The sequence below is a fragment of the Pocillopora verrucosa genome, chromosome 4, assembly GCF_036669915.1.
Source record: "Pocillopora verrucosa isolate sample1 chromosome 4, ASM3666991v2, whole genome shotgun sequence".
Classification (NCBI taxonomy): Eukaryota; Metazoa; Cnidaria; class Anthozoa; order Scleractinia; family Pocilloporidae; genus Pocillopora; species Pocillopora verrucosa.
This window is the reverse complement of record NC_089315.1, coordinates 30105599-30122531: the sequence shown is the minus strand read 5'-3', so window position 1 is coordinate 30122531 and position 16933 is coordinate 30105599. Positions and strand designations below refer to the sequence as shown.

The window sequence follows — 16933 nt, the reverse complement described above, 5'->3', positions numbered from 1 at the left end:
GAGGGTTGAAAATTGTCTCTTTCCCAATTTGTTTGATTCTTACAGAGACTCGTTTTTAAGCTCCGAAAAGTTACTGCGTGTATACAAGTAGGAAGACTTAGGTGTAATCATTTGTGACAAGCTTACTTGGGACTTGGAATGCTTTGTGCGAAACATTCGATTTATCAGGGATATTTGAACATTGCGGTTATCAAAAAGAAATCATATGTAAAAACAGTTGCAATCGTGTGGGGCTAGTAAATAAGAAGTAATGATGGGTGAAGTGTCTGTTCCATCGCTGAAAAGTAATTTATCATCCAGTCAACAAACATCATTGAAGTGTGGACGTCTTTTATTCTGCAGTATACACCTTTATTGATATATGTCGGGCTATACCAGCAACTAAACTACTCTCTACATCTAGTTACAAGCTCGGCTTTTACAGGTATGGTTGAGGATCTAGCACGTTCCGTAATACTGCAGCAGATTCTATTTATATATTGATTCGGGGATGACTCAGCATGACACAGCTACTTCTAGAACATTCTTGAAGGTCACACTACCATCATAACAAACTTCGCTGTCTCTCTCAGGGTCTTCATTCTAAGCTTGTGGTTGTGCTTAGTCCGTGCTTTTCGCTTTGATGCCATTTCTGACCTGTCATCAAACACTGTTCAAGCCTTTCGTTTCAACAACTGACAGTAGATACATTCTTGCATTCTAATTGAAGTTCTTGCAGCTTCTTGGTCTCAACCGAGTGACTCACGATAACCGCAGGCAGCTATGGTGAGCGGTCAATCAATCAATCAATCAATCAATAAACTTTATTTATTCTCGAATTTACAGTGTAGCACTCGGGTGCGGTATTGTTATCCCGAGTTCTAACTTTGAGGACTCTGGAGAAACCGTGCTGTTTCTCTGAGTTACTTTCCTATCCCACCAATGGTTGAAAGAAGATGAAGGTAGCTAAAATTATGCGGCATTTCTGTAATCGACAATCGAAATGTGTTTACATATGCAACATGTCAAACAAAATCATCCACGTTGCGGTTACTTAAGTAATTCGGTTAGAGAAGAGTAGTCATCTAGATCAATATCTCCCCTTCAAATAAACGACCCTGTCTTTTCCCACCGTACCACAGGGTAAAAGCTACCGGTCACTAACTAAAAAGGATTTTTTTCGGCGACTGGACATCAAGTTACGGTAGCTGAGCATGAACTTCGAATTGACCATGCACCGTACTTGACAGTTTGTTTGTTCTGATGTGCGGTTCCTTGTGAATTTATTAAAATCCTAATCCTAGAATCCTAAAAAGGATTTTTTTCGGCGACTGGAAATCGGGTTACGGTAGCTGAGCATTAACTTCGCACGGTTCTTGACAGTTTGTTTGTTTTGATGGGCGGTTCCTTGTGAATTTATTTGGTTTACTTCTCTCAGTGTTGGCGTGCAAGCAAGATTCATCCAGTTTCCACTTAAATATTTTATCCTTTCCTGGTAAAGTTCGACAAAGGTAAAGTTATAAAGAATTGTTAAGATGTCATTAATGATGATGATAACTCTAGATCTCTCTTCTGACTCAAGGGGCATAGTTTTTGTTTGTGAAATTAGAAGTCAAAGCGAATTCGAGTTCAAATATTACGTACATGTCTGGAAAATTCAAACATCTGTGGATGAGTTATCATGAACAAAACTCAAATGCAAGGATACCGCTTGAATTACAAAAGAAACATTGTCTTTCCAAAAAGCTCAATACTTGTCCTTGGCCCTAGAAAAAACTGAGCCTTCATCAGTTCGATGCCGAAACTGCGCTTTATTTGCCGATGATTGAGTTGTCCGCTTGAAGTCTTTGTCTCATCAATCTGATGAAAAGAAATTCATCATTTGGTCAACAAACACGGAAATTCGAGCTAAATTATACGCCGTCTTTCTCGATCAAGGAACACGTCATTAGCGATTTTCGAATTACGAGCTGTTTTCCTCTGCACGTACAGCAACATACTTGTACACTTCGATCGTCAATTTTTTTTTTTGATCATTGCGGGTTGATTCGTTATCCATGTATATTCATTTCTTCGTTAAGTTTGTAGTTGAAGCTAACCTGTACCTTTTGCTTTGATTTCATTTCTGAAACACTGTTTCTAGTCAAAGCACCCATTAGAGCAAGTTAATTTATAACTCTCAAGTGTGAAGCGACATAACGGCCCGCGGTTTAGGATTGGTTATATCGAAGAAGAAAGACTCGCAGCCTCTTGGTCTTAACCGAATAATGAGTTATTTTCCTATCTCTCTTCAATGGTTGAAAGATGATGAAGTCGACAATTGAAATGTGTTTACGTATGCAACATCTCAATCAAAATCATCCACGGTACGGTTACTTGAGTCATTCGGTTAGAGAAAGAGTAGTCATCTAGATCAATATCTCCCCTTCAAATAAACGACCCTGTCTTTTCCGCAAATTTCCCTTTCGTAAACGGTCGATGCCATGTCGAAAAATAGTCGAACAGACGACAGCCTTCGTGAAAAGCTCGTACGTGGTTCGCTCATGATTGTCTAAGGTTCGCATGTCATTTCCGAGGTGTCTTCTATGTCAGTGTTGTTTACACGATGGCGGAACAATCGACGTGCGTGAGAGGTGAGCCAGCTGAAACAGAACCAGCCCATTCTTCTTATACTGACACAAGCCAAAATCAATAAAGAATCCAACGGAGTGGAACTCCTTTTCCCAGTCAGTTGAGGTGAGTTTGTTTCGTATTTCCCGAAATATTCGAGCATTTTTAGCCAGGATAAAGCGCTTGTTTGAGCAGTCTCGTACGTTATTGTTTCCTCGTTCTTTGTATCAGTCCACAGCCATACTTCAAGAAACAACTTGGGAAGGAGGCAGGAAGGAAGAAATTGCCGACAGACAGACGAAAGGTTGGGAATGAACTTCGAACATTGCGAATGTTTGTGTATTACCCTGCCCCATTTCAGTGGGTTTCATTATGAAAATACTTGCCATGTGGGTTATGTGGCTAGCTTTGTAAAGGGACTCAGTGTGTAAACTTTTCGCCAGACTGTCCAAGTAGTATTTTTAGATTATGAACCTATATCTTGAATCAAGCTGAATGTTCATTTTCTAATGTTGTTCAGAGTTGTTGTTTTTCTATGCAACACTCTAAAATATCCCCAGGGGATAGTCAATATAAGTGTACCGATTTGCCACACATTTTAATTAAAAATAGCCTGGGAATATAAAGCTTATAAAGGCTAAGCTGTTAGAGAATTCATGCCAACATTATCAAAACACCAACAGTTTTGCTACTTACTATTTCACCCAATAGGTAGTGGGTTCAGCCAATTAGATTGTAGGATTTGTGATAGAGTGCTACAGTTGGAGACAGAAAACAGAAAAAAGACCGTTTGACAAAAATTCGCGATTGCTGCCTTATTTACCCCCTTCCCCTGATCAATGCTGTTTGGAATGGTTCGGGCTATCAATATCATTGAATTAAGGGAGGGGGGTTGGAGGGGTGAGTTTTAATGTAACAAAACATTTCACATTAGGCTATACTGCTAAAATTGAACAGAGTAATTGCAAATTTCTTAAAAAAATTTTTATTGTCCCCAATTGTAGTTGGTTTCTATCAAAATATCTTGTAATGTATCTTCATAGTATTGGAAAGATAAAGCACAGAGCTCAAGAGGAGACCTTGATACAGATGTAGCAGAGATAAAAAATGTCTTGTCTGCAGCACCAAGTTCATGAGGGAGAAAGACTTCAAATACCACCAGAAAGGTTGTCATGAGTGTATTTGAGAGGAATGCAATGAAATGTTTGACCATGGGCAAAAGCTAAAGAGACATAAAGACAAAAAAGCATAAAGACAGCTACAAGTTTGATCATTACCAAAAGACTTTTGCAGAGAAACAAAGTCTTACAAGATGGAGAAAGTCACATGTTCATTAACCTATCCTGCATAAAGTGATTTTGACTGGAAATGCTATGAAATTGCTTTTTGACCAATGTGTAATACATAATTATTTTTTCAATTTTCAATTTCAATTTTTGAAATTAATTGTGGTCATTGTCTGGTACAATAAAATAACCATATCCCCTCGTGGAAGGGTTGGGGGGGGGTGGGGGTGGGGTTCAATATGGCCAGGATTTTTCATGGAAACTATGCAAAAATTACAGGGTGGTGGGGAAGTCAAATCTCAACACCCTTCTGGTGGGAGGTATGGTTCTTCCCTGGAATCACACATTGCATAATTTGTTGGTTATAGTTATTAGTTAATCCTATGCCCCATCTGAATCAATGGCTGAACATTGTTTATTCTTCAATCATCAGTAAACAAACATTCCTACCCACAAGGTTTCACTTGAACAAAAAATATGACAAAATTACAAGTATTTGAGTTTGGCTAGAGTAACATATGGTATAGCATCAAGGAAATTAACTGAACCCAAAGAAAGATCCGTAGGTCCAAACACATCATGTTACAGTTCACACCAAATTTTAAATAATAACAATATTGTGTTAGATTTTAACAGAACAGAATAACTCAAAACTTATTTACAATGTCAAAACCTGAATCTTTTTAACCTTGTTCTTCCAGGTCAGAGGCAGATCCAGGGAGAGGGTTTAGGGATCCAGGTAATTTGCATTATGAAAAAGCATTATGAAAAACCATTGTTTATTCACTAAGATTTCTTGTTTTCCTTTTTTTCCTTTGTATATGCTTTGTCTTGAATTTCATAGCATGGGACCCAGACTGTTTACTACTTTTCGTGTTCATTTGCACTGCTTTAGCCAAGTCATGGCTGCTCTTTCTTTTTGAGGTGGTTTCTTGAATTCTTATTGGTCACTTCCACTACCACACTTTTGTTTTCTGTTTGGCTGGACTTGAATCTTTTTTCCATTTCCTGTTTTTTTTTTTACCTCACTGGACCCAAAAGTAAAAAGAGCACTTACTAAATTAGATTGCATAGCACTAGCAGAGGTTAAGGATGTAACCGTTTTCAAGAACTTGATCACACCTTTGGCCAAATTTAGGACTCCTGAGCTTTGGAGCTTTTGAATGATTTATTCACAAGAGTTTCTTGACAGTTCTTCAGCATTTGCAATGGAATCATTCAGATCATCAGTGCTCTGTGTTTGTTGAGCAGTTTGACCCTTGATATGATGTCTCCTTACTATTTGATGCCTCAGTAACAAGACAATTGGAACCATCAGTTTGTGAAGCATCTTTTTTCCCAGCATCACTAAAGCATAAGGACTTATAGCAAGAAACAGGAAGTGTTTTGCCTATTGATATCCAGGCCAATTTCTGCCTTTCATGCAGATTAGTGACTGGTATGAAATTGATGCTGTGTGCAACATTTTCCACCCATTTGCCACCCATTTGTCTTCCTCATGCCAAATCAACACCCCTGAAATGCAGCATAAAGGCTTGGATGAACTGTGGGGAACATAGCCCATAATTTGCAGGGGGGATAGGGCAGAGGGGGACCACTTTGTGAAAAATGTTCCCATGTAGTTAGGAATTTTTCCATGTTATGTGTTGATTGCAATATACATCATGTTTAATGTGCCCTACCCACATGGTACTGGGTTTAGTTTGCCTATTATGGTCTGGACCATGTGCTCAAGTTTGTTCTCTTCACGCTTCATTTTTGTCACGTTTTTCATTCAGGACCATAAATCTTGTAAGTAGTTTTTCATTTCATATTTGTTTTGTTTAGTTTCCTTTATTCAAATCTTATTGTTTCCCTTTTTCTTTCAGTCAAACCAGATCTTACGAGTCATGTAATAAAGATTATACGCATCGACAGATCAAGTCAAATGTTTATCTACAATATGCATGTTATGTTCCCATGTTGTATTTTCTCTGCAAAAAGGAGGAGCCTGGAAACCCTGCCCCCCTTCCCCCTGCAGTGTTTCCCCTATCAAAGTAATTAGAAATAAGACCATGAGCAAAAATTGGAAAATTACTGCCCACAGATGTAATTGCATTCTCATCCCATCAGAGTGATTTGTTACTGTGATGGGTAAGAACAAAAAAAACACCACTGACCTTTGACTGCCTGAAGAGCTTCCAACTTTGAATACATTATTGCCAAAGTTTTCTACAGTAGAGGCATAGGCATCTAGATCTTTTTCATCTGGGACTTTAAACCATACACTTCCATCCTTTTCTTTCCCCATGAACCAATGTCTCTAACTCCCATCAGGAATGTTGAGAAGCTTACTCAGGTAATGATCTTCTAAACTAATTGTACTCTTTGGTTTGCTGTGGAATCAGATCCTTGAGAACCAAAAACTGAGCCTCAGCAAAATTGTTGGTGTGATTCCCTCTAACAGGCAGCTCTGTCCTAAAGCATATAGCAAAAGCTTTTTTGTTATTATATAGATTTTGCAAATAGCTGACTAAATTTGGGTATCTCTTGCAATGGTTATCATTCAAAAGTTCACTAAAGCAGTTCTCAAAATCTTGTTTTGTCTCAGCATATAAGGACTTCTTGAAAAGGTTCAGATACAGCTTTTGGCTGATACTGTTCTTACCCTCCAAAGTTGTCGGAGCATGTGCAAGATGCAAAGAAGTAAAATAGATGTTGGCCAAACAGACCAGAACATTTCTTTCCTCTTTACAATTGTATGTAAGGATGACTTGGGGGCCTTATTCCCTACCATGATCATTGAATGCAAACTCTGGTAAACAGGACCAAAGCATTTCAAAGTCCTGTTTAAGTATTAATGCTCCTGCTCATCACTAGTGATCAAGATACCAAGTGGCAGTGCTCCAGATACAGTGTGTGTGCACATCACAAACACTTAAGATTGTGCTCTTCTGTATTAGGAGTAGCATTGACAAAACCAACTAACCAGACTTCTGTACTTCCTTGTGTACTCGGTTCATGAGTAGCGTTACAATAGTAATTATAAGAGGCATATCATCACCTTTTTATATTTATGGTGACAAGTAGTAGCTTTAGGGTTGTCTTTCTTGTATTGTTCAAGTCGAGCAAGTCTTTCATACATCATAACCCCTTGTCCACCATACCTGTCCTTGCCAAATTACATGTAAAGGTAACTGAAGTACCTTCTCCTTGGTATAACTGCCCAATTGGCCTTTTCCCTGTGAAACTCCAATTCATCCTAACATGAGTTTTTTCAGTTCTTTCAGTTACTGGTGTATGCCCACTTTCAAACAGCTCCAGAACCCTTTCTATGCACTCCGAAGAAATTTTTCGGAAATTAGAAGCTTCAAGAGTTTCAAGTGAATGGTTGTGTTCCCACTCTATGTTATAAGAACAACATACCTCGTTGTCTATTTTGACTATCATCTGAAAGGGGGAATTAGTATTCTTCACTCTGACAGATGGATTCGAGTGTAATAATTTCTGCTGTGGATCTTTACTTGGGCTTCAGTTGCGAGTGTTGTGTTGGCATCTATAACAATTTTGCAACACATAGCCGCTTGTTGGTTTCTTTTTTATCTTAAACTTGACTGAGATGCTGTTTATTACTTCGTTTTCACAGATCCAGGTTTTCTTTTGTTATATCTTCGGTCAGAAAGTGCACTTTGAACTTTACTCCATTCCCTGAAATTGCCTTGAGAAAATGAAATGAATCGTCTAGTAGGGAGGCCAGAAAAATCTGCTCTTTAATTTCAGTCGATTTAAATGATTTACATTTTGAATCAACTTCTTTTATTGATGAAGTTATTGGATCTTTGAGAAAAATATTGTCGGGTTTGTCCGCCGTTTTTGATTCGATAAAATCGTGATGGTTTGTGGGAAAGCTAGTCACGCGGAATCTGCACCAGCGCTTCATTGTCACGCCCTGATTGTCACGCATGTCGTCGGAGAGTCGAAAATATCGGTTACCTTCCTGGCATCGACCTTTCCGACGGCATCGACCGTTCTGAGAAATGGCATCGACCGTTTTAAATGGCAACGACCGTTCTGAGAAATGGCATCGACCGTTGTAAATGGCAACGACCGTTTACGAAAGGGAAATTTGCGCCGATGCTAGTACAAAAGCTCCGCTCCTATGCGGTGTAACTCGTCTATAATTCGGAAAAAATCCTCAAAACCATCTGCACCCTCAGCTACAGTATTTCCTAGACTCCGCAATGATTTCCTCTGTGTGGCCTCTTGAACTTCTAGTACTCTCCACATGGTGGATTTACTTGTCGGTTCAAATTCATTTTTTCGCATTTGGCCATGTATTATTAATGATGGTATACGTGGTTACTATGCGCGTCAAGTTAGGCATGACAAACTCCTCACCGCTTTTGAATTTGATTGTGTAATTGCCCTACGCTACGTCTTGATAGTAGTATGACCTCATTGTGAACTCTAAGAAGTGGTTCAGCTGAAGCTGTTCCACACGGATTGTGTGCCACACTATTTTTTCCGGGCCTCCACCTGCGCCACTGGCTTCGCCGAATAGGAGGGACTGCTCGTTGTCGTAATGCAGTTATCGCTGGTTACACTTAATAAAATCCTGTAGTTTACTTCTGAAATGTTCATACAGGTTTGAATAGCCTAACCTTTTAACTCCCAAGATCTCATCAGTAATTCCCTTACTGTCTGCCATACAGTTCTTGTGATGTTAGTTTGGAGAATTATGTATTGGATCAACTAATAATCCCCTAACTGATATTTTTCTTTATTCTCATCACCCGTCTGTTTGATATGTATTGATATTGTTGGGAGAAATTCTGTCTTGGTCACTCAGGGGAGTTAAAGGGTTAAGCTCTGCTAACTCAAATATAAAATAACAGAAACCAATCTTTTTTTAAAAAAGTTTCTCATTAACACGTTCAGTGACCAAACGCTAACCAATATGATATTCGATACGTTTTGTTCACCTTTTTCGTCACGAGAAAGAGTCGTTTGCCAGAATTTAGCCCTTTAACATGTTTAGAAAATCAATCACTGTGTTCAAAATGCTCTGCCCTACTATCTTTTCTTTTTAGAATGGTTAAAATCTAAGATTTATGAGGTTACCAATATAAGCGGTCGGAGTTTCCTCAACAGATAATTTGCATAATTCTGCTGCCACGCTAACAAAATCACCAAACGTTTGAAGTCACTAAGGGGAAGAAAATTAATAAGTGCAAGTGGTATTGTTCAGGACTGTTAAGGTACACTTAACTCCAGCTGAATAGTCTGTTTGTCTGATTGATGCTTTAGAGACTAGGAAAGTTAGCCACAACCAACACCAAAACGATTTACAGCGATATCTTTCGACATCACTCCAAACGCCCTTGATTCGACTGGCTGATCAATTCAGATAACAACATTTCTTTTTCAATCGTGATGTTGATGCAAAAATATCTTTGTTTTTAAGGTTTTCGTAGACTACCGAGTGAAGTAATTTCCAATTTATAGATTTCTATTCCGAAGTTTTGTGGTCTCGACTTGAAAATTAACCCATTGTTTTTCTTACGTATATTATAATACCCTGATTATCCATATTTTTCAAGTTATTGTTTTCATTAGAGCTGAGAAGCCATAATTAATGTGGATTTGGTAATTAAAGATATTCTATTCATCAATTCAGTAGAAAAAAAAATTAATTGTTTGTTTATCGATGTATATTTTGTTTTGTTACTACTTTAAGTGCCGTGGGGTGAAGCGAATTTCTTGTCTCACATTCTGTGAATTTCGGAAAAATGACTCAACGAAAGAAAAGGAAAAAGCCATCCTACGGTCCTTGACACCAAGTCGCAAATCTGAGAATATTGCAGGACCTTTTTTAAACTTTTCTTGCAGGATCGTTAGAACCTCTGATGTTAGTAACGACCCAAGTGCATTGTTTAGGTTGTAGAAGAACTGAAACCTTCTTGGAGACGCACTAACGAAATGGCGACTGCTTCTGCCACAGCTACTCAAGCGCTCAGTTCAACGGATGAAAAAGATAGTTATCAGCGTCTTTCTCGACTGATCATGCGTGCGGGTACCGAGGTATTGAGAGCACTGTTTGACTCCTTTTACCCACCAAACAGTCTCGCCAACAAACTGAGTGAGTCTGCCAACAAGAAAGATTTGCGCAAAGCTCTTCTCAAGCCTCAACGTATGCTTGTTTATCCGGCACAAGGATTGTTTGGAAAATCAAAAGACTTTGACATCAGCCTCCTTACTCAACTATTAAAAACTCTTTGTCAGACGAAATTACCTACTCTGCACAGCGGATGGGATTGTCTCCCGAGTACCAGTAATTTAACCTTGACTGCAGACATCGTCAGAATTAAGCTTTACCGCAATTATGTTATTCATAAATATTACTATGGGGAATTGAATGATGAAGAATTTTTTTTCCTCTGGGATGAAATCAAAAAAGCCCTTTTACGTATAGCTTCCTATATCAGTGCAGAAACAAAACTTGAGTGGGAAGAAGCAATCAACAGGTTGCGGCATGATCCCTTAACCTCAGAGGCTGCAAGGGATGCCGAGGAACTAATGGAAATGTATCAGAAGGATATGATCATAAAAGAATGTATTGTGTCAGGGTTCGCTCGAGTGGAGAGGCTAATTCAAGTTTCCTCTGAAGAAACAAACGAACGACTTGATGAAATAAAGGATGAAATTGGACGGCTTCGCGAATTGGTGACAGATCGGGCCCAGAGCTCTTCAGCGGTAGAAGGGGGAGGTCAGTTTAAGGAAGAGATTGTTTTACTTAAAGAAGTTCAGTGAATATTGAATTATATAGCCTACTTCGCCATTATAAGGATGAGTACTAAAGAAAAAACTGTGCTGCTGTGTTGGTGGGAGAGTATAACAGGGTAATTAAGTATTATTAACTGAGTTGATCACGTAAATTGGCCACCGTAAAGAGTTGCAAAGCTGACGTTTCGAGCGTTAGTCCTTCGTCAGAGTGAAAAACGAAGTTGAAATGGTTACATATTCTAACTCAGGTAATTCTTAATATAATAGCTCAACTTCCTATTAACCTCGAGATGGAATCTCCAGAGGAGGAAGCTCCAACGACGACGATATCCTCTCATGTGCAGCCAACTGCTTCAGTTGACGAACCTTTGACGATCACAGCTGATCGGTCCATAGCTGATCGGTTCAGACAAAGAATAGCCTTGGAAATACGTCGACATTACGATTCATCAACAGCTGAGGAAAACGGATTTGTTCAACATCTGGAGGATGTTAACCAAGTCCCTATTGTGGATGTCAATCCCGGTAGCTTGGTACTGACAGTCAGATGCAGCTCATTGGAAATTCTAGAACGACTCTGGCAAGATTACTCCAGTGGTCACCTCGGTAAAGTAGCTCAAGAATTCCTCGTGACCGAGAGAGTGCTGGAAGATCTTGGACTCGTTGAACTAAAGCTCAAGATCACTATTCCGGAGAAAGATTACTGGGAGGTTCGGTGGCACTTTCCTAAGTGTGCAGGTATAAAACTTATAGGCACTGTCATATTTTAAATATATTTTAAAGCTAGATTTAGTAGTATTATTTTGCTCAAGTAGGTTTATTCCAAGCGTAGTACTCGGAGGTGAGGGCCCGTAACGAGTGAGATCAGGAGTGAAAATTGGGAGTCTACAGGACTTTGCCGTTTAGTGGGTGATGGGAATAAAGTTTATCTGGCCTTCGGTTTGTGGATCCCCATAGACGAAGTTCTAACCTGATTCCATTTCTTTCAGTCTTGTATTGTCTTTTCCAGGTTCTGATTACTCTGAGGAAACCGAAGGAGGACAAAAAGAAGACGACAAGGAAGAGGAATACATACCTTCTCAGCATCCCACAGGTATTAAACAGTGTCTTTCATGAAACCACGAATAGCGGTAAAACCTGGGTCACATTGCATTGAAACTACTAAAAACTTAGATATGGCGCATAAATAGTCAGTCCTGAAAGTTTTTTTTCGTATAAATTGTTGAAGCTGATAAGTCCATAAAAAGAATAGTCTCGGAATTATGTAGATATTACGATACATCAACAGCTGAGGATAACAGATTTGTTCAACATCTGGAGGATGTTAACCAAGTCCCTATTGTGGATGTCAATCCCGGTAGCTTGGTACTGACAGTCAGATGTAGCTCATTGGAAATTCTAGAACGACTATGGCAAGATTACTCCAGTGGTCACCTCGGTAAATTAGCTCAAGAATTCCTCGTGACCGAGAGAGTGCTGGAAGATCTTGGACTCGTTGAACTAAAGCTCAAGATCACTATTCCGGAGAATGACTACTGGAAGGGTCGGTTGCACTTTCCTGAGTGTGCAGGTATAAAACTTATAGGCACTGTAATATTTTAAATATATTTTAAAGCTAGATTTAGTAGTACTATTTTGCTCAAGTAGGTTTATTCCAAGCGTAGTACTCTGAGGTGAGGGCCCGTAACGAGTGAGATCAGGAGTGAAAATTGGGAGTCTACAGGACTTTGCTGTTTAGTGGGTGATGGGAATAAAGTTTATCTGGCATTCAGTTTGTGGATCCCCATAGACGGAATTCTAACCTGATTCCATTTATTTCAGTCTTGTATTGTCTTTTCCAGGTTCTGATTACTCTGAGGAAACAGAAGGAGGACAAAAAGAAGACGGCAAGGAAGACAAATACATACCTTTTCAGCATCCCACAGGTATTTAAATACCTTTTTAATGCTGTTTAAAAACAGTGTCTTTCACGAATCCATGAATAGCGGTAAAACCTGGGTCACATTGCATTGAAACTACTAAAAACTTAGATATGGCGCATAAATAGTCAGTCCTGAAAGTTTTTTCGGATAAATTTTTTTTATATTCAGAAACCCAGCAATTGAAGACATTGAAAACTCCCCTGGTAGCCCATCCTTTTCGATGGTGGAGTTTAGGCAAATTTATTGGAGGCGGAACTTTTGGCAAGGTACGTTAATTTTTATTGTAAACGAGGATTTGACATAAAAGTCAATAAATGCCAGAAAATAACATGATTGTACTTGGCATTTTGTGAGACTTGACGAACTATAATCTTTGGTTAAAATGTGCGTCTCATTGAAACTGAGTAATTTGAAAGAGTTGCCCTGTTGTTCAATCAACACTGAGCTCGGGTTAATTCTAGCTTAGCGGAGATTGGAATCACAGTAACACGGCTGCTGTGTTTCTTATCCTTCCATTTTATTACAGCGCGTGGAACAAAATGTCAACGATCAGCTTGTTGTTTGCTTGTTCCTTTTCAATGTTCTCTGTTACGAATTGATGAAAAAACAAATATTTCTCTTCTTCTGTAACAACCACAAAACATTCTTTCATCTTGAATACATTTAAAAACACAGACTTTCATCGTGGTTGACGTAAGGTTTGAAAATTATTGGAATATCACCGGTTACCATATAGCAAGCAGCACCCTTGGGCAATATCAAGTGAATACTGTGTTCCGATTGGCTACCCGCGCGGGCAAGACGAACCCATCTTGCACTTTCCCGCTTTGATACCACGCAAGAAAAGAAGAACTGCGTGGGGTTGGATTAACAAATTTGGAAATTTTTTGAAAATGTTATCGATGGAGTTTTAAAAGTGGTAGAAGACAGTCAAAACAAAAAAAGGCATGAACGAGTTTCGTGAATTTATTGTGCTGCAAAAACCGTAGCTCAAAATTCTATAGGTCATTCCTGATTATCTTAAAATTGAAGCGAAACCTTTTTTGCTATACAATAAATCCTTCATTGACCAAGCTTGTTTGGTCAAGATGGCAGGATTTTTAATTCGTTCTTTTTTTGAGGTTTTTATAGACTTACTTTGTCTCGGTCCGTAAAATTGCAAAAAAGAACTTGTCCAATATCCAGGTAATCTTAACCTCGCGCTTAGTCAAAACGCATACATACCGTATATCCCTCGAACAAGCGCCCGGGCGCCCATTTAAAATTTCGGCTTTAAGGGGGCACTTAATCGAGGGGCGTGCTTATTAAGTTTTCCTTTTAACGAGCTGTAACTTTATTTTAACCACAAAATATTTACATCTTTCGTTTGTGTTAACAAATGGGGAAGGACTTATTTGCTGAAAGAGATGACAGGGAAGAGGTTAAGAAGTATGACGACGATGTAATTGGGATTTACAAAGTGAAGCATGTGCATGGCTCTGACAGTTTAAAGTTTGTTGGTCGCATTCTGATTGACCGATCATTCCTTCTCAACTACTTTCTTCAAACGCATCATGTTAGAATGATTCAAATAATCTGATTGGTTGAACAAGACTAAAGCTGTCAAAAATGTCAAACCATCAAAGTTAACAATCTGAACTATCTTACAAACTGAAACAGTTCGGCAGGTCGAATTTGACACTTTTCCCTGAAGTTTTAAGTCTCTAATATAAAAAAACTGAAAGTGACATGTTTAGTGAAATCCGGCCGAATCGAAGCTCATAAAAACACGCAATTTTTTCACATGACAGTTAGAAAACAAGCTGTTCAAGGCTTGTGTTTTATGAATGCACGTCAGCCGAATTCACAGGAACATAAGGAATACTCGGTATGACAGCGCCGTAAAACTCGCTTGCTGTGACTGAGGTGGCCTTCCGCTCAACGCATCGGAAAGGATGTTAGAGCAAGCTCCTAGTTGTTCGCTCGAGGGGCGGCCGGTGTAATTTCTTAGGCTTACGCGATGACCGGAGATGGTCCTGATGAGCCAGCCGCGATGGACTTCAGCATGATTCATGACTAGTATGAATTCTAACAGTTGGGCTAGTAGGCCATATCTTTCATCATTCCTGTTTTGTTCTGTTTTTGAACCCGGAACTATGCTTTATTTACGAGTGTTAGCTGTGTTTAATATTTATTACCGTACGTAAGCCTGCAATCTAACGGAGCGAAAAAACCTTCAAGACTCGAACTATCTGTTTTTTTTTCTCTTTGAGGATTTTCGTCTCGGCTCATGTTATAATTACGTAAATTACGGCGCACGGCATGTTTACAAACCTTTGTTTGGTTCCTTTGTTCCTAGTTATCGCTACGCTTGTTCCGAAATTTCACTTTCAATTGACGAAAAGCCACAAAAGAAAACCGGAAAATGGTCGGACATAGTAAAATCCCCTTTAAGAAACTCTTCTACAGCCAATGCTGAAGAATTTTATTACAGTTTTTATTATAACGAAGGGCTGGAAAATAAATTTACAAGAGCTCCGTTTTTAGGCTTGCCTAAATCTCTATATTATTTGATGGAATGTAACATAAAACAAAATTTGAAGGATTCGACGCAAATTTAAAGCTATTCCTAGTCATCGGTTATAAAATTCGAAGAAGTCTCACAATATTATTTCTACAGAATGAAATGATGAAGTCTCGTACCACGTTGCAACAACTCCAACTGAAAGCAGACTTGCTTTCTTACAGGGTAACCCCGCTGTAGGCACACTCCATTCTTGTTGCGAAGACAACACTGTTTGTAAAGTAGAGATGGTTGTGAATCTCCTTGTAACATAGTCGATTTTATTTCTGAAAACGACAATAATTAACGATTTAATCTGGGCAATTTTTTCAGGTGTATGAGTGTCATTTTTCAAGTGAAAACTATGAAGGCCTGTGTGCTGTAAGAAAAGTCAAGATAGAGCCTCAATCGCAAACGGTTAGTCTTGTACCCTTTGGCGTAAATGTTTTCTATGAAGAAAAAGTACTTTACTGATGCATCAAAAATTTTTCCATTAATTAAAATGATCCTTCTTTCGGATTTACGATGAATTCATTTATCTTGAAAAATTTACTTCGTCGAAATTCCAGGCAGTGGAGATGCTCTTAAATGAAATTGATATTTTGAAAGACATCAGACACCACCGAGTTGTGGCCTATTATGGAAGCGAAGAGAGAGACAATCATCTCCATCTATTCATAGAATTGATGAAAGGGGTAAGTTTAAAGAAGAGCAATATTAAATGACCCTGAAGTTCATGAATGATTACAATAATCTTTTGGATGTTCTAAAGTCTTGAGAGGTATTAATTGAGATGAGGGGCGTTACCGAAGTAAAAACAATAGCTTAGGATACAGCTGATAACGCTTTCTTTAAGTGACTTCAGGATAGCGAACATTAACTTTTTCTGATTCTATATTTCTTCAACCTACCCTGGTCAACATCATTACAATTGTAAATATATTTAGCAATCACTCCACGATTGCACGTTGGATATGGGATGATAGATAGCCAACGAGGCCTATAGGGTCAAGTTGACTATAATCAACTCATATCCAACAAGCGCGAGAGGAATAATTATTTTATTAACAACGCCCTAAGATATAGATAAATCTTCCCAACTTAAATTTGTTAGAACAAACGGAATTTTCAAAAACACTTTCGGTTTAACTCGTCTTCATGGCGCATAACTCTTGAATTCATGTTGCATTATCCAATGATCCAGTATTAGTATATGCCTAAACCGAGGATAGCGTTGAAAGCAAGCTCTGATCGGCTACTCAAACTCAGAATATACTTTGCTATTTAGCTGAGAGCAACACTCGCGGGATTGCGCCCGAAAATATTATGGTCGCTACCGGAATCAATGAGTTGAATTATCTTCTTGTGGTATCTGATATTATCTCACTGTTTAAGTCTATATTAATGGATTATAAATTGCCAATAATCTCCTGAATATACTAAAGCAACTGTTTACCTCTGTGTCTGTGGCTAGCGGCCCGGTAAATATCCACCACCAGCCACCTCCATATTGATGAATAGTTGTGAATTGTAATCCATGAAATATTTTTGCTCAAGCGCGTTTGGTCTCAAAACGTCATGTTACTTGATACGCCCCACCGAAAAAAAAGGAAAGTCGGATGATATTCTCTAAGTGAGTCCCTAAGGTCGGCGTCAAGAATAAAATTCAAGATAAGACAGTGTTTTGGTGTTTTTACAGAGAAGGGACATATTTGTTTGTTTATGAAGTCGTACCAGCGAACACTGAAACGTGAACATCCCAGTCAGTGAACGGTAAACTTTTCGTGAACATTTAGTCCTCCGCGCTGCAAAAATGTTACTTGGGATGATAA

At 38.8% G+C, this 16933-nt stretch overlaps 1 protein-coding gene and 2 pseudogenes across 3 annotated transcripts in view; 1 reads left to right on the top strand and 2 right to left on the bottom strand.

The window, feature by feature from the left end:
* Positions 1–1414: 1414 nt before the first annotated feature.
* Positions 1415–16933, top strand: part of LOC136280471 (uncharacterized) — a 29166-nt gene continuing 13647 nt past the window's right edge. The window contains exons 1-9 of one of the 3 annotated variants that reach the window (XM_066165724.1): positions 1415–1490; positions 9744–10620; positions 10905–11375; positions 11647–11730; positions 11926–12207; positions 12479–12562; positions 12728–12825; positions 15435–15518; positions 15671–15796. In XM_066165724.1, coding sequence (XP_066021821.1) covers positions 9834–10620; positions 10905–11375; positions 11647–11730; positions 11926–12207; positions 12479–12562; positions 12728–12825; positions 15435–15518; positions 15671–15796 — 2016 coding nt within the window. In that variant the 5' untranslated portion in view covers positions 1415–1490; positions 9744–9833. The remainder of the gene's footprint in view (positions 1491–9743; positions 10621–10904; positions 11376–11646; positions 11731–11925; positions 12208–12478; positions 12563–12727; positions 12826–15434; positions 15519–15670; positions 15797–16933) is intronic. The other 2 variants (XM_066165725.1, XM_066165726.1) reach the window with 2 other exon arrangements.
* On the bottom strand, positions 2531–7853 carry LOC136280420 (uncharacterized; annotated as a pseudogene).
* On the bottom strand, positions 4601–6264 carry LOC136280473 (uncharacterized; annotated as a pseudogene).